The following is an 18,233-nucleotide window of genomic DNA, read 5'->3' as shown; positions in this document are numbered from 1 at the left end:
GTGGTAGTAGTAGTCGTCTCCTCCTGAAGTTCGAATCCTCCTCACCCATAGCGTATTGGATCATTTGTTTTCAAGAAATTATTGCTCTTTTTTTTATCAGCCTCTTTATGGCAGAGGCAAAAATAAAATTTAGAAAAAGGAAACCGGGACCTCCCGGTGTGTCGCGCGGCGGTGTATTATTGCTGCCTGTACACAGGTCTGGTCCTCCACCGTCTCCAACTGGAGCCATAAAAGTGCTGCTGATGCTGCTCAGCGTTCGCGCACGAGAGGCGACCGGCGCGTCCTCATCAGCGCGCGTACCCTGCAAGCATCTCTTCCGCGGAACTGTTTGCTCCAACACGTTCAGGATGACGCTGGATGGATCGAGACTTCATACACAAAAGCCGCCACGCTCAAGTCATTATGTTACAAAAGTCTAAGATCGTTCTGGTGGCCGGGTGGGCATTTAAACATCCACGCTATCTTCCCCTCTCTCTCCATCATTTCCCCTCCTCCTCTCTTTAGTTTTCGGGTGACAGCGCATCCTATAGATAGAAGACACTAATTGTTAACTGCGGAGGATTCTTTTCCACACTCTAAGATGGCAACATTTCTATACCAATCTCACGATAATAGTGGTTCGTGTCTCTCTCTTGCTCTTTCTCTCTCTCTCTCTCTCTCTCTCTCTCTCTCTCTCTCTCTCTCTCTCTCTCTCTCTCTCTCTCTCTCTCTCTCTCTCTCTCTCTCTCTCTCCCTCTCTCCCTCTTTTACTTAGTCTCTATCTCTCTCCCCCTCCTTCGCGCTGTCTATTGCTCGCTCGGTCTATTCGCTCGATCTCTCAACGCAATCCACTCACGATTGGTGGTTGCCTACCCTAAGGGTCTGTCAGAAGTGCAGAATATTACGTATTTTCGTTGCTCTACCATGTTTGTCATACAGTGGACTGTGGGCAATTCCTTGATAGGAAATAAACAATGCACACTGCATTGCTGGTGGCTATAGAGGCATCTGGAACAACAGCATCAGTGTTTGTTATTTCAAATATATTACTCTTGTGATAGCCATTTTGGAATATTTCTTATATGCTTGCACTATGCAAGGTCATCACAAGGGCCACATGGCCTGGTGCCCTCGACCAAATATTTCCTGAAAGTCCAATGTTGCCATTAGGCAGTTCCTCCCCATCTTTATCCCAAAATGACCATAAACGTGCTTACGATTGGGATGGGGCGTTCTCAGACGTCAGTGGGGGCCCGTGGTGACCTTTTACCCAGGGACCCCTAGGGTGATTAAATTAAGTAAAAGAGTTTGAACAGCTTGTATAATATGGATGTTCATTCAGTGTTTTCTTCTTTCATAATGATGCACATGAAATCACAAACTAATTTGTGTCGTAGAATTAGCTGGCTTCGATGGATAGGATTGTAAATCCTTGAGAGATGGAGACATTTAGCTACAAAGGAAAGGCTGAAGTGCCAATTTATTCAGGTTTCACCATTTTTGCAAGTTACGACTTAAGATGGCATCTTGTTAATTCATTCTTGTTTTATTTCTCACATCCCAGCAATGCGTTAATGTTTCGCATTGCATATTGGGAGCCTAACAATCTAACACAAGACAACACATTGGCTCTGATAGCCTACAATTAACCATGGCCTTATTTGCAATTAGTTTCCATGTGTGAGCATAACTTATACAAATAATGGCCCAGGGACCGGAAGCCTGGATGGTGAAACGCATTGCATTGTCGTTAGACTTCTGGCATTCTAGTGTGGCTATGGGGCTATTAGAAAGAAAGGTTCGTTAGCATATTAAAATACCACATCCATTTCAACATTTATAATGTACGCGCAAGGTTTAATGAGGTTCTGCGTGAACGTGCGTGTACGTGTGTGTGTGTGTGTGTGTGATAGTGTGTGTGTTATTATAGATTTACCAAATACTGATTCATTCATTAAAGACGGTGCTTTGCATAGAAAGGTAATTATACATGCCCTTGAATCCAAGTCCATCTCTCAAAAGGGACGACTGAGAGAGGGACAAGCATAGAGAGGAAACCCAAGCCTCCCTTTCGGACCCATGTGTGCTTGTTTACGTCTCATATATCAATGCGGATGTCCCAAAGTGGCATGCCTTTAGAATGGGAGTATAGAATATATAATTGTCTTATAATAGTCACATTGTGACCCTCAAAGATCCTATTGCTATTTTGTTCTAAAGTAATGAAGCAGTGTACTGACATAACGCATAACCAACACTGTTTATCGGCTTATTTTTCCATAGCTCGTTATGCTATGGCGATACTGTAGCATAATAATAAATTAAGAGACGCCAAATGTGATTTATGGCGAGGACACTTTGATGAGGCTTAAAATGGCATCACTGCACAAAGCACTTTATGTGTCTGTTTGTATCATCTCTTTTTCCATGGTCCACTGCAGCATGAAATGCTGAAAACAAAGTGCATTTGGACGACGTCACGAGCAAAAGTAACGACAGGCCACAATACAGCCGGGTGGACTCCGACAGAAGAAGAGGAAGGGTAAGAAAGCGAGGTCTGCGTACAGCTGGACTCGCAGTTCATCTAGCGACTGACTGATCATATCGTCCAACTCAGACAAATCATGGCCTTTCTCATTACACATTCATACTGTGAGGAGTAATTGAAATGTCAAAAGACTGCATAATATAGGGTTGTTTTTGTGTATGTGCGCGCGCACGTGTGTGTGTGTGTGTGTGTGTGTGTGTGTGTGTGTGTGTGTGTGTGTGTGTGTGTGTGTGTGTGTGTGTGTGTGTGTCTACCATGGCTAAAGGTATGTATCAGTGTTATATAATACATATGCACTGTGCGTGCCTGAGGACACAGAACTGCAGAGAACGAGAGAGGCCGATACGGGGCCGATACGGTTGTACAGTATTTTATCATAATGAAGGCCGGGACTTGGGAAAGGCCGTCTATATCCGACGCATTCAAATCGATGACAGCTAACTCTTCATCACCTACAGACAGACCCTTAGTCCCGTGTCCTTAAAGAGTACACACACACACATGCGGGCGCCAGGGAATGCTGACTTTCCTCTCCTTTGTAAGGCCATTAAAAAATGATCTCCGCCACCTGACAGCAAGGAAATAGTCCTTGCAACTAAAGCGTGAACTATGTATGCGCGTTTGTGTGTGTGTGTGTGTGTGTGTGTGTGTGTGTGTGTGTGTGTGTGTGTGTGTGTGTGTGTGTGTGTGTGTGTGTGCGTGTGTGTGTGTGTAGGTTTCATATGTGCGCATGTCTTTGCAAATGTGTAGAACAATGGAGGGTAAATGAGATGTGTCAGAATATGTATTTTTGTGACCGTGTGGGTGCAACAAAGATAGAGCGGGCAAGAGAGAGAGAGAGGGAGAGAGCCAGAGAGAGGGTAAGTGATAAGAGTAAACGGACAAGAGCAGATATATACAGCAGGGATGCTCAGGAACGCAGAAGGAAGAGGATGCAGCAGTGGGAATTACAGGTCCAGCAGGCCATCAAGTCGTGTGTATCGTGGCAATAAAAGGACTCCTGAAAATAGCCTCAGACTCAAGTGTCTGCTCTTTCTTCTCTGGCTTTTATTTTTGCCGTGTAGCAGTGACAGGGGGTAGAGGAGGAGGAGGAGGTGGAGGAGGAGGAGGAAGAGGATCTGGCTGATGCCCCCGTGTGTCAGTCTGACAACCCCCTTCTGTTGCCAATGCATATGTCAATTTCAAGGACATATGGTGATTACAACCTATGGCTATTACACATGCACACCAACTGTGGACAACAGCTAGAACTAGCCTTGTATAGACTTGGACATAGAATTGGACATCCAAAAAACGAATCCCCCATTCGCGATGAGTACCAGGAACCCAATTAAATAGAACCGACCAGTGTAGAGCAGAATCCATGAGAAAGTCCACCAGCATTTGTGTGTGTGTATGCGTGTATGTGCTTGCGTGCGTGTATATCTACTTCCATCATGCCACTCAATGGACGCTTGTGGTTACCTCGTATGCCCATTAAACGGCCCGGTCTTGCAACACGATGCCATTTAAGGGTCTGGGAGAGCCAGGGAGGGGGGAGGATCACTCCTGGGACACACTAAGCGCCGCAGAGACCTCGAATCACAGAGTCGCTGGATTACAAAGCTCTTCCAAAGAGAAATTGATTGGGTAGCGGGGCTGCCAAAGCCTTAAATGGAGACTGGAAACAGCGCCATCGATAATAACCACAAGGCTGTCCAATTTCTCTACATAGACTCATCCAGTGGCACCCCCACCACCACCACCACCACCTTCCACCACCACCTTCCACTTCCCACGTGGCAGAAACAGTTATTGGGTGACTGACGCCAGTGGTTATTATGAGGCGTCTTTCATATTGCACTGATGTGGAAATCCATAACCTCTCACTGCACACTAGATGCACATCGACAATAGCACTTTGGAAGAGGGGCTTAAAAATCCCTCTTAAAGTGTGTGCGTTGATGTTTTGTGACTTGTGACAGGAGATAGAGCCAGAGGTCTATTGCAGGACTTAGTCATTCAGGTCCCGCTTCCTCTACAAATCGAGAGCTTCCATGGTGCAACAGTATAAACAGTTTAAAAATATCTTGCATCATTTTCTTTTCTTTTCTTTTTTGTAATTGCAGATTGGAGGGGCATTAATTAATGTCCTCTCGAGTGGATAGTAGGACCCACCACAAAATGGAGGTTACAATTCGAATGAAACAGGGAGACTATACTGGCTTCCTCTGATTTTTAAGAAGACACTGATTGTCAAACAGAGGAGTGGGCTGATGTCTATGACTAATTCTTCTATAAACAGCACTTGTGACATACCCTATTCCCGACACTTTGTCTTTTTCATTCCCATGCAGCAAGGCTGGATTCCACATTACGACTAAAACAAATACATCGTCATCGTGGCGCGTTTGAGCCCGTAGGCCTGTTTACAAATGTATCATTTCAATATGACATCACAGGAAAACAGGCAATAACACAATGCTACATAAGCACCATCAAATCGGTCAAAGGGGTTTGGCAGGGGGGTCAGGTGAGGTGGGAGAGGCAGTGTCCTCACCACGAGAACCCCAAATTCAGAGCTACACAAGTGTGTGTGTGCGTTTGCATTCAGATCCTCTTCATACGTGAGGTCTCGCTGTGCTGCTGCAGTGCTCTCCCCACCTCCCTGCATTTGGGAAAATCACAGGTTTCAGCAGCATCCAGCAGCTACTGTGCAGGGTGACTGTGTGGGAGGAGAGCATGAAAGGCAGAAATCTAAATGTGTCTGACATATCGTCCACCAAGCCCCAGTGATTCCCTCAGAGGACTCTGGATAAGACACAGGCGGGCGAGGTCTAAGAACATATATTAAGAGACGCGTAACGGATTACAGGATTACACCGCGACAGTTTGTTAATGTTGGGCTTCTGTGTCTGATATCTCTCCATCTCCTTTTAACGTGATTAACCTTCTCCAAAGCCCTTTCAAGAATGTAAAGAAATTACACTAAATGTTTGCAAATTGCATTGCCATAGAAATGGGTTGCATCCTAGGTACAGCAGATGCAGGGAGTTTACGTGTTTACGTAAAAAACAAAATAAATGGGCTGAAAGCAACCCAGTGGGTAACAATAAAAAGCATACCGCAGTACTCCGCAGAGGAAAATATTACGTCCATTGCATTTGTGAAGCACGCTGCAACTTTTTCCCCTTTAAAAGTTATTGCTAATTGTGTGCACATTCTTCAGTGTGCCTCTAGCTTCTGACAGGCTGACTGCAAAGACAAAAATACATTTTAACAGGGTAAACCATCATTCAGACTCTTAATTCTAATTTCCTGTCTAATATTATCGTGTTGGATATATTGAATCTGCTATCAATCATTTGAAATGTCTATGCTGCGTATGCAGTGTGCTTTTACATATTTAATTTAAACAATTCCTTGCCATGGCCTTGAAGTGAATTGTTCTTCCCACTGGATTCTGAATCCATTCATCCAGGGTCATTGGGGTCATGTTTCTTTAAATTTAACCAAAGAAGAAATGTCACATTGAAGCTTTGCTTTTCAAAATGTGTTCATGGCAAGTGACAGGGTCCATTTACTGGACAGGACCAAAATATGAAGCTATAGCTGCATTTATAAAACAGAATAAAATATGTGCTGTAAATGAAGAGCAATCATTAATCCGCAGGGGGCTGATAATATATTGATTACAGATATGCGTAATTTATTTAAAAAGTGGTTCAGTGAGTGTCCATCATTGCATTTTTATTTAACATGGCCGAACCTTACATCATATGGATTGACTATAGGCGAACACACTATGGCACACTATGGAAAATGGCATTAATTTACTTACACAAAAAAAAGTCATTGATGTTGCTGGCTTACAATCAATTTCAATACAGGCGCAGACTTGTGATGCTCTCGATTCCTTTTCCCCCCGACCCCCCTCCCCCATCCGTAATAAAATAAGTACATCTAGCAAAATATATTTGAGGAAACTGAATAATCTAATATAAGATGATTAATCTACTTTGCCAGAACTTTTGAACTTCCATTTATATTTAATACAGCAGAGCTTGGACAAAGAGGGATTTCCTTTTCTTTGGCCTGGCTGTATGACATTAATAATAGGATTAGTTAATAGGATAGATCTAAAGTAAATTAATATTTAACATAAAATACCATCACTGGTCCAATATGACTGGATTTATATTTAATAAATCAAAAAGTCCATGACCTTCCTTCAAGCCTCCAAAATTATACAGTGATCAAAAATCCTGCGTTTGTGAAATTGTTACCATGGAAACTAATTTGAATATTAGGTTGTGGCACTTTCACAAGATCTACTCCTATTAAAAGTTTGAGTACAAGCACTTATATAAAACAAATGAAGGCATCCAAAAAATTAAGCTGTTTTAAATAACATTTAATTTCTCACATCACACACACGCACATATAAACAACCATTACCATACATATGAAAGCACTTGCAAATGGAAAGACCAAAGAAAACCAGAAATTATTACAGAACAGCAGCATCACTTGGTGCAGTTAACATAAGGCCCCTGGCTCAAATCATTCATGGCGATCTAGCCGTTCAAAATTTACAGACAAAACAAAAACATGTTAAGCCCACTCACTCTGAAAAATAAAAAAATAACCGGACCAAAGGCTGATTTAGCTGAAGAAAACAAGAGTTCGGGACTCCAAGGAAAAAATGATCAAGCTTAAGTATTAACACGGCAATGAACACAGAAACCAAGTGTAGCCGGAAACGATCACGGGGCCTCTTGTGGGCACAGACACACTTCTAGGCTCAGGTAGACCTACAGGCCCATACGAGGTCAGAGGTAATGGGTTAATACAATCAAAACAGTCCACCAAGGCTCCACAGACACACACACCCAAACATACAGACATATCCCCCGCTGCCCAGCATCCATTATTCACAGACTTGAAACTTAAAAGCTAGTGGTAGCATACGTGGTTAACGGCCTACTTCGGCGGTCCCCACCATGTCCCACGGAGTCGCTAGATAGGGACTTTCCATACTTTAACTCCAGAAAAAAGAAAAAGGGAAATGGGGGGGGGGGGGTGAGGGGTCAGGAATATACCGGAAAGCCATCTGAAAGTCAGCAGAGGGGGGGGGGGGGGGGAGAATATAATACTAAATACAAACAAGAGGGGGTCAAAAGAAAAATACCATCACACCAACAAGTAACCACTCCATTTCAGGGCATACGTCGAGAGGGAATCACCGGGAAGAGTGCTTCACTCAAACTAGTGCAGAGGAAAACAGAAGTGCAGTTCAAAGACATAACCATGTGGAAGGGTCCGGGGCTGAGACGGAGGGTTTCCTGGGTTCGTAAATACAAAGTCGGCGGGGGGGGGGGGGGGGGGGGGGGGGGGGGTTGACGTCAGACGTCTGTACAGACGGGCGGAAAGCTCGATGAGCGTCAGTAGAGGGGCCTGAATCGTGTCCAGCTATGTAAACAAAGAGCCAAACCGGTGGGATGAAATTGGAAGGAATCTAAGAACACCTAATGCAGAAAAAATATTAAAAAGACTGAACTTTTTACACACAGAAAAGTCTATCAAAAACAACTGTGAGGAATAACCATGGCACAAGCAAAGCTGCCATCCACACGTCCTTTGGGTGGTAGAGACTCAAATAAAAATTCGTAAGAATGCATCACAGTAAAGTAAAAAGAATAATACAAGTAGCCCATGTAGATCCTTAAAGCACCAAGTAGCAGCATGATGGAGCTGTGACGGCCATAGATGGAAATGAACTAGAGATAAACCTGTTGACAAGTCATACTCGATAAGGAGGAAGGTGGGGTAGCTAGCCAAGTTAACATCACCATTTTTTTTCTCTCCATTTCATTACAAAATACAAAAAAGTATCTGGCAAAAAAAACTAAAAAAAAGACCTGAAATTAAAAAAAAGCCACACAAAAAAGTAAGGCAATTAATAAAAATAATTTACCAACACACTGAAATCATATATACATTTGTCAAATAAAATACATCAAAAAGAAAACTCCCTTAAGGCTGGCACGCAACTGTCCAGATGGCAAACAAGCCGCGCTCCCTAGCGCCCTCCAGGGGTCGCCAGCGGGAGCACACAGAAAAGGAACCGGGTGGAGGGGTCACCCGGCTGGTGGCTGGGGGCGCTGCGCCGGGTCCGAGGAGGTGGAGACGGCGGCTAGCACAGGAAAGACAGCCAGGCCTCCGGTCAGAAGATGCGCTTGCGTTTCAGGTAAGAGTCTGCGTAGTGGCCCCCCAGGCCCTGGGAGTGCTGGCCCACGTAGCCCCCCTCAGGGCTGGGCTCCGGAGACGGGATGAGGCGCGAGAACATGCGCTTGTGACCGCCGATGGGCGTCTGCGGGTAGAGGAAAGCAAGACGTCCCGATGATGAGCGGTACGTTCATTAGCAATCGGCATGGTGAACTATATAACACATTGTCAAGTTTATACCTTCATGGCATTCCCCAGGTAGTCAAGTGGATTACTCATAGGGGGCATTCCTACGGCCTGGAAACAAAGGGAAACAGAACAATTGTTACCCACGGGCAGAACGTCACAACGTTTTTAAAATATGACCTCCCTGGCTTCTTGGCCATCAACGGATGACAACATTTGAAGAAAAAAGGAAAATAAATACAAAGCCAGGACCGTCAATGTAATCCAAATGGAGGCAAATTAACAGTACCAACCCACAGACTGCTGTAGTGTACTCTGCTAGTCAATACACAACTTTAATCTGTTCTGCTCGACATGAAACCCTTGCATTAACCCACACAAATCATAATATAGTAATATTTTAGGGCACCCAATATTTCACAAATCCCAATGTGTATCACATATTAATGACCTCGAATCCCCACCCTTAAAAAAATAAAATAAAATTAGTGCCGTCAGTTGAACGCGTTATTAACGGCGTTAACGCAAACCAATTTTAACGGCGTTAATTTTTTTATCGCACGATTAACTCAATTTTCCAGCCTTCTTTGGGTCAAAACAAAGAAGCAGTCAGGTCGTTGCCTGACTGCTATGTTCAAGGCAGTATGTTTGTATGTTCATCGTTTAATTGCAATATAGGCTTTTTTTTTTTGTATCGTCCTGTTTTGAACAGTATATTCCAATGTTATCAATAAAAAAACATTTGCACAATGCAAGCCGATGCACTTCTCCATGTTGATAAGAGCATGAAAATGAGAACAATTAATGGGACAAAGAAATCAAGGGATATTTAGCATAGAAAAGAGATTTGCGATTAATAGTGACATTAATGACTATGACATTAATGCGATTAAATATTTTAATCGCTTGACCGCACTAAAAAAAATATAAATCAATTACATTGCATGAGAAAACGTTGATTTAAAAAAAAGCAACAGACTCAATTAAGAAGTGCAGGCTCACCTTGTTCAGGTGAGCGGAGGGGAGGCCATTCCGGGCCGGCGCGCCGGGGGCCGAGTTGAAGTAGGGCGCGAGCGGCGGGCTGGGAGCGAAGCCGTAGTGGGCAGAGCGCTCGCCGTATTCGGGCGGACAGGACAGCTGCGGGGACACAAGAGCATCGGGTTGTTCACAGCTGGCCCGGCACGACCCCGTCGCCTCCGATGAGCCCCTGGAGCAGGGGGAGGGGGAACACGGCCCCCCCCGCCCTGTGACACCGGCGGTCTGTCGACCACGATCGATGGCCTCGGGGCGCGAGGACGGCGTCGTGCCGCAGCGGCTCGGTGATGAGATGCCATTGATTGAGGAAGAAGTGCAACAGACTTTTATTTTCAGCAGCAGGCACGTCCGAGCGCGACCGAGCCAGTTTGTTTGTAACCGGCTCAAATTGGTTTTCTGAGAACCTAATGTTCTGCGGTCGGTCTTTAGGTTTGGACATGGTTTCTTGTAAAAATATAATTTGAGTTTCAACGCCATGGACGTATCTTTTTGGAGTTCAGTTGAGCTGGTGAGTGTTGCTTATGCAAACAGTGCCTTCTTAAAATGCTCGAATCGTGACTGTTACTATTGCTAAATAAATATGAATTATTTATATAACTACATATTGAAAAGGGATTGAGGGACCCCACCACCACCAATACAAAAGTAGCACATAAGAAAAGGATGGCCTATATAATTACTGCTCCAAAAGCGCCGATAGGGAAAGGCATCAACGGTGGCGGTTTTTAACCGACATCATTGAAGATTAACCCGTAACTAATCCGGAAGTGTACTTTGAGCTTGAACCCCGCCCCAAGCCCTCAAACAGAGAAGGGCTCATGGGATTTTCTTTTCTGCAGAACACGTCCTGTGGCGTTTCAAGCTGCTGTGGACGACGGTATGAGATTAGAAGGGGAGCCCCCCGCCCCCCCCGCTTACCTGCAGCCCGAAGCCTGCCAGCGCCCCGGCGTCCAGGTTCTCCTGCTGCTCGTACAGATGGCCCAGAGGATCCTGCAGCAACACACCACACCACACCACACAGGGAAAGGCCACGTCAGACTGGACGGCCTACAAGCAGCCGGAGCGCACGGCCTTCCCAAGGCGGATCGACATGACGGGAGCGCGACTCGTTCCAGAACGGCGGCAATCTTCCGTTGCCAAATTGTCTTGAAAAAACCCTGTGATGATTCATCGTCGACTTTTTATAATCTTAAATTAGTTTTTAAATCTGGCGTCCCCAGGAACCTCAAGGGGAAATGATAGCGCGTCAACTTTTGTTGCCATGCTCAACCCGATCATCCGTCACAAAGTGTTGGCCGGGGTGTGCTGTTGCGGTGGGTTACCTGGTGTAAGGGAGGGTACTCTGGGCTGTAGGACTCCTGGTAACGCAGGTTGTAGTTTCCATGCAGGCCGTGGTTTGAGCGATGGTTGGACGCGCTGCTTAACGTCTGCCTCTTCCTGTAGGGGTGAGGCCTGCAGTTCGCTCCTATATAGGGGGGGGGGGGTGGGGGGAGGCAAAGGAAGTCCATTGAGCAATGGTACCCATGTATAATATAAATGTATAAAAAAAGATTCATCCTTTTAAAAGAAAGGCCCACGTACCTGATGAATACATGTTGTGGCCATTGAGGAAAGATCCCTGGCCGTGGTGGACTTCTTTCGGCGGCTCGCCTAGTATTGACAGCTGAAAAATAGGGAGGAGCTCAGTTGGTTTGCAGGACTTTACGCAGATTAAAACGCCACCCATCAGGAGGTCAATATTCCAGCCACGTCTTGGAAGCCTTACCCCTTGTGGAGCGAGACCTTCTGCTCCCATCATGCCGGCCATGTGGGACATGGAGAGGCCCTGGAGGGTGGGGGAGGGCGTCTGGGGGAAGGAGCCCGCCGCGGTGGGAGACTCTTGATCCCTCCCCTGGCCTCGGTTAAGAGACATGGGCTTCAGGGGGGCCAGGGCATCTGCGGGGAGACCAAGACCCGGGGGCACGCCACCTTGTGGTTAAGACGGTTCAAATTAAGCAGTCGAACTAGGACGACCCCCCCCCCCCCCCCCCCCCCCCCCCCATTCAGGAAAAACGGGGCAGATGTTTTGCAAACGGGACTGCAAAATGGCATGGTATTTACGGGGGGGCGACGGCTGGAGTGAGCAATTGCCAAACCTTGTGGGAGCTCTCCGAGCATATGGAGGCCCTGCTGGAGAGGCAGCGTCGCCAGAGGACTGTCCCCCATGAGTCCTGCCTGCTGGCCAGAGGAGAGAGAGCAGAGGGCACTGGATGAGACCTCAAGGAGGGCGGGAGACTGGCTGCTGGCCAAACGCGCAGCGCAGGCAAACTAGTTAGGGGCCAATGGACACTTACCGCAGATGGAAGCCACTCGCATTTTGAGACATTTTGTTAAGGCATGTGCACCACATCACACGAGAAAAAAACGAAACTGCAAAACACGCAAAGGGAACACAAGGCGCGGGGAGATCCTCATTGCTTCCAGGGACACAACAAAAAACCACTGGGTTCGAGGCCGGTCGCCCTTTCCTCACTGAACTACGAAGCCCAACACGACACACACGCCATGATCACTCACACATGGCACTAGTCGGTTCTCTTTATTGTGCAGCACCTGAGCCCAGAGAAGATGATTTCCTAGAAAGGCTTGCTAATGGCAAAGGGAAAAAAGAGGGGATGGGGAAGGGGGGGGAGGAGTGGAACCTTTCAGTCTGCGTGTGACAGTTTAAAGCAAGAGACGCGTGCGATAAGGAAAGGCCTGGGGTGAGTTGAGGTGGGGTGGGGGGGGGGGGCAGGGGTACCTGTTGAGCCTGAGCCTGGTTCTGCAGGAGCATCTGCAGGAGGGCAGCAGAGAGGGCCGGGTTTGCCAGCAGGGCATGGAGGGAGGCGGGCCCATCCCGAGAATACCTGCGCAACAACAAAATACATATTTAACACCAGCAGAGACGACGGACCGGGCCGTCCGCTCCAGCGCAGACGGCGCCGCCGCCAGACTACCACGTTGCCAAGGGTTCTGAGGGCAGTGGGCTCACCTTGTTTACGGCCCTGGCTCATTGGATTGAGCAGCATCTTGAGCGTGGCGGGGTTACTGAGGCCCGTGAGGATCTGCATGGCGGTGGGGTCTGGCAGGAGCCCCTTACCCCGGTTCACCGCCTTGGGTTGGGGAGTGGGGGGAGACAAGCGGCAATGACAACACAATCACCCAAGGATTACAGACGGATGCAGCGTGATGGCCCGACCTAATGTCAAATCAAACCGACATTTCGATGTAATAGAACACGATTTGCAAATCGCAAAGGGTGCGATTTGCTACCGTTACTGACTTGAGATCAGTAAGATTCATATTTATTATTCTTTTACTATTCAATAGTTAAATAAAGAGGTTATAAAATCAAACACATAGGCCTGACCGAAAAGAAATAACATTTATGTTATTACAGTTACAATATGTTGACTTCTTTCAACGTTGTGTGGGTCATTCAATAAACACGCGATGGTGGGGGTTGGCAACAGACGCGAGCCAACTTCGGAAACGGACATCTTCCAGCCAACTGTCCTTGAATTTGACTAGCTAGCAAGCATGCAGATAATAGCCCTGCCCCGACAAATTTATGACCTTGAGTTACAGTATTTAAGACCAGCATATGACATTTGTAACGAATTTAAGACTTTTTAAGGCCTTAAATTTAGAAACATGAATTTAAGACTTTTTAAGGATGCGGGGACAACCGCAAAAAGAAAAAGAAAATCGCAATATTGGTCAAAAGAATCGCAATTAGATTATACCTCCAAAGGGCTCCCTAGTGCAGAGTGTGTGTGTGTGGGGGGGACACGGCTTACCATGGTCTGGGCAGCGATCAGGGCGGCCAGCATGCTGCGTCCCGGTGGACCGGGGGCACAGAAGGAGACCCGGATGTGCGAGCCGCCCAGCAGGCGCCCGTCGGCCAGCCGCTGTGCCTCCTCGGCCATCTCCCCCGAGGAGAACTCGAGGACCGCAAAGCGCCGAAAGCTCACATCCTGTCCCTGGGCGAGCTGGGGAAGGAGCAAAAGAAATGACACCGTGAGCTTACCAACTCGTGGATACCCACGGTCATACGTCACCGTAGGTCTAGCTGAGGTCAAGGCCAATCCAGACCCGGATCTGACAAGTCTTCGATTGGCCGCCCACGTTTCTCAGTCGTGATGGGAATCGTTAATTTGCGGCCAATTCGAGATCGACTGCCAAGTGGTAATGCCAGACTTTGGCACATTCGTGCAAAAGATATATATTTTTATAAACACTAACAGCATTCTATATTTGGGAGAAGATCTTCCAGAGGCATCATCAACAGATTAGACTTCGTTATATAAAACATTCATCTAGAGATTGGGCCTTGGCAATATCCATTGGTTTAATAATTGTACCCTCCTGACATTTCAACGGGAAATATACAGACTCTTCTATCTATCTATCAATAAACACGAAAGCCAAGATGCTATTAAGACATCCAAGTGCGCACGACATTGTCTAGTCTACAATGCTGTGTGTCTTGTACGCAATTCTCCTATTCAAACAAGTCTTGCTGGGTTCAAATACTTAAATGGAAGTGTCCTTCTTCCATAGATCCACTCCTACGCTCAACGAGTACTCAACTTCATTAAATGTCAACAATAGTTTGCTACAATGTACTACTTGTCGCAGAAAGCTCAACCAGTCTTATATTTTAAAGAATTGTACCGAATGTCTTAGATAAACTAGCTGCAAACAGTGCAAGCGATGTATGCAAATCTATCCTTATGGAGCATCTTGCCATTTCCAACTGACTTCATGAACATCGTGACTCATATGACATGATTTATGCCCATGGCTTTACATTTTGGCTTGCCGACGCAGTTATGTAGTTCAGGCAGCATCTCCAGTAAACTGCTGTAGGCCTCAGTTTAGTGTTAAGGTTTGGGGTAGGCAGTGGCCCATGTAAACCCTGCAGTTAGCAACGCAGTCTCATTGCAGGTTATCCGAGGACAACCATCTTGACATTACACAACATTTTAATGAGAATAAAAAAAGAAATCTTGATTACCACCATCCACCGTTAAATTGTTCTAGTCTAGTCATCAAATTAGATGCGTGAATCTAATTTTGTAGAGATACCCGTAACATTTAAAGGGAAGCCCTTCATTTCCAAAACATTTGTGACTGTGTTTTAAGAGCAGGAGCCAACGGTAAACATTACTAAGCCTTTTGCAGCCAAAGGACAGTGCTCTTTCCCATTCCAGAAAGCACGGCTGAATGACGCCACCTGGGGCGCCAGGTGGCCATTGTCATAGAAACCAGCTTGGCTCAATGCTGTATAAACTGTGAAAGGCCGTGGGGTGGGGGAGGCAGGGGGAAGCAGGGCAAAGGTGATGGGTGTTTAAAAAATAAAGAATGTCAACGGTTTAAAATTGTAATCATTTCCCGCATTTCTGTGGCAGGTTACCATTTATCCAACTTCAACTGCCGTTTACTGCTCAACATTCATTTACCGCCATGACAGTTTCATTGAAAACAAATTGAACATCTAAACCCTGACCCTTTTGTATGGAGTAGTCAACACGGAGAATAGTGCTCATGCATCATAAATCTCCTATGACACCAGCTCACCTCACCCTTTGACCACCGAACGACAAACCCCGACATCCCAAGTCACATCAACCCCGATTGAAGCCTCTCCTCTTTTCTTTTTTTTTTACGAACGCACAATAGGGGTTGAACCAGACCTGGCAGAAGATGGACGTGTGGGCGTCGGCCAGGGCGTTGCGGAGGTCCTGGGCGGTCATCAGGCTGGGGGGCAGGCGGTCCACGCACAGGCAGCGCGAGTGCAGCAGCGGGTACGTGAGGGAGCCCACCTCCGTCCAGTGGACGTACAGCGTGCGCGAGCCCAGCTGCTTTCCCAGCAGCTCCGACTTGGCGCGCGCCGCCGAGTCCTTCTTCATGTACTCCACGAAGCCGTAGCCCTTGGAGTGGCCCGTGGCGCCGCTGTACACCAGGAAGCAGCGCTCCAGGTTGCCGAAGGGCCGCACCAGCTCCTCGAACTGCTGCTGCGTGAGCGCCCGGGGCAGGTTGGCGATGCACAGCAGCGCATCCGTGGGCTGCAGCTGCACCGAGAGGTCGCGGTCGCGTAGCATGTGCTGGTGGAACTCCTTGATGGCCCGCTGCGCCTGCTCGCCGTTGAGCAGCGTGACAAAGGCTGTGTTGGGGGGGTGGGGGGGGAATAGGTTTGACATTTAATGATGAGCTTAAAGAGGGGGAAATCAGTTGCTTGCATTAGCTTTAATAAATAAAAGTGTCCCTGTTGCCCTGTTCCTCAGCAACCGGGAGACTCAAGCCTCTGAAATGCAAACTTAGGTCCTACAGCTTGACTTAAAATTCCGGATGAGGAATGCGCAAATTCAGCTGAACCGTTGCAGCTTACTCTGTTCAGAGGTATATGTGGGATACATTTTCCCAGATACATCCATGTGTAAAATTATCAAATTGTAGAAATGATTTGTAGAGGGTGATTTTTTACGTACGGCAGCTACGCCAAGATATTTTTCTCCTTCAAACGAGTTATTGTTTGGCTGAATGCAGTTTCTGGTCATCTAGACCGATACGATGCTCACCAGGGGATCATTCTGGCCTGGCCATCATTAGTTGTGGCTTTCCATATCATGATCATATCTCAAATAAAGTGCATTATTTGTAATATATTGCTGACCTTTAACATAAGACAAATGCATATAATAATTATATTGTTGACTCATGGAGTTAGTGATGGCTGGTTAATGTTTGATTGGCTGATTAATACAAGTTAGACCATTATTAGTGGTGAAAAAGTATGAATGGGTGAAAAACGTATCTAGAGTCAATTGTATGATTGTTGCCATACCAACCTGTGCCCTTGTACTTGTCCACGAAGCAGTACTTGAGATCATAGTTGCTCAAAAGCTCGTGCACCTCCTGAAAAGAAGAAAAATAATAATCATTAACACTATAACGTCATGCCTAAAAAAAAAGACGCGATAGGGCGGACGTGGGTTATCATGTCGCAATGCTTTGCCTGCTCAAACGAAGGCCGATGATGTCCAGCACTTTCTGAAACGTTTTGTCTCCAGGCCCCCAACCTTTTGTTGTGGCAGCACCCCCATCCCTATCTCGAACTCCCAATACTCCCGAGCAAACAATAGCACGCCGCGGGCCCACCGTTCCCCACGAGTCAAGCACGTTCCAACAAACAGTGTGTCATCATGTTCACATTTGGGAACGATTGACACTTGATTGACCGGTTAGTAGTTTTGATGCTCAGCTTAGACCCCTCAAATACTAATTATCATATTGCTTCTGACATGAGGAAACCGAAACATTCCCGTCAAAGAAGAGTGATTAAAAGATCAAATGGGCCGTGGTGGGTGATATGTACTGACATATCTGGCCAACCACCCGAACGATGGGTTAGCCATAGTCAAGTATATTGAAAAGTTAATTGAAGTCAATTTTGGCGTATGGCTTGTCAAGATAAAACAGCACGGTTAAATAGCCAACTTTCATATATAATGCGAAATTAAGAGGACAAAAAAAAAGTGAAAAGTGAAGGAAGCACACCAGCAGCACACAACTGCTGGCTTGGCAGTAGTTGTTGTGCTAAGCTAACGATAGCCACATGAACATAATCAATTAAGCAATAACGGTATAGCGGGGGTCCGAACTTATTCGGTGTTGCATATTTCTCCACAACCACGACAAAAACGTACCTGATTACTAATATCTGATGGTAAATTCTTGATTGTGATTTTGCGGCGGTTATAAAACTCTCGACGGGTCCTATCGAGGCGACTCTCGATCTCTTCAGGGTTCAACGATGTCAACTCTTCGTCGACTCTTCGCGGACAGTCGTGCCACGATGTCGCCGCATCTTCCCCGCCGGGCTCAAGCTCTACGTGCTCCTGATTTCTTGACATCCAGTTTCCTTGGTCGACGTCGTAGCTCTCGTGGAGTGGACGGGAGGCAGAGTTGATGGTGCCTATATCTGTGCTTTCTTCTCTGGCAGCTGCGCTAACGGACACTGCGGCCGCCATCATTCAATTTGGAAGTTTTCTAAATCTCGAAACGCACGGTTGATTTGAGCAGTTTAAACAATACACACATGGGCACGGCGCCGCTTCTCATTGGTCGAGAGTGGAATGCATTCTCCATGACTGCAGCGTACCCAGCGAAAGGGGTGGGGTTAGAGGCGTGGCTTGAATCTCTAAAGCATGGGTCCATTGTAAGGAGTATTATTTGTGTAAAGGCACTTTAGCCA

The 18,233-nt window shown here is 46.6% G+C and overlaps 1 protein-coding gene and 1 pseudogene across 1 annotated transcript; both read right to left on the bottom strand.

Moving 5' to 3' along the window:
- LOC132474422 (cAMP-specific 3',5'-cyclic phosphodiesterase 4A-like) overlaps nt 1-218 on the bottom strand; it is a 35,812-nt pseudogene extending 35,594 nt beyond the window's left edge.
- Nucleotides 219-6,899: 6,681 nt separating this feature from the next.
- Nucleotides 6,900-18,150, bottom strand: raver1 (ribonucleoprotein, PTB-binding 1). The gene is given in 16 exon segments (XM_060037543.1): nt 6,900-8,879; nt 8,975-9,031; nt 9,923-10,057; nt 10,874-10,945; nt 11,278-11,420; nt 11,537-11,618; nt 11,721-11,890; nt 12,091-12,169; nt 12,512-12,583; nt 12,735-12,805; nt 12,808-12,840; nt 12,966-13,086; nt 13,774-13,965; nt 15,673-16,142; nt 16,828-16,894; nt 17,686-18,150. Coding segments are annotated over 16 exon segments (2,238 nt in total). The 5' UTR covers nt 18,013-18,150; the 3' UTR covers nt 6,900-8,732.
- Between the last annotated feature and the right edge of the window lie 83 nt (nt 18,151-18,233).

The sequence above is a fragment of the Gadus macrocephalus genome, chromosome 2 (genome assembly GCF_031168955.1).
Source record: "Gadus macrocephalus chromosome 2, ASM3116895v1".
In the NCBI taxonomy this organism is placed as follows: Eukaryota; Metazoa; Chordata; class Actinopteri; order Gadiformes; family Gadidae; genus Gadus; species Gadus macrocephalus.
The sequence above is the reverse complement of the archived record's forward strand: the minus strand, read 5'-3'. Positions and strand labels throughout refer to the sequence as shown.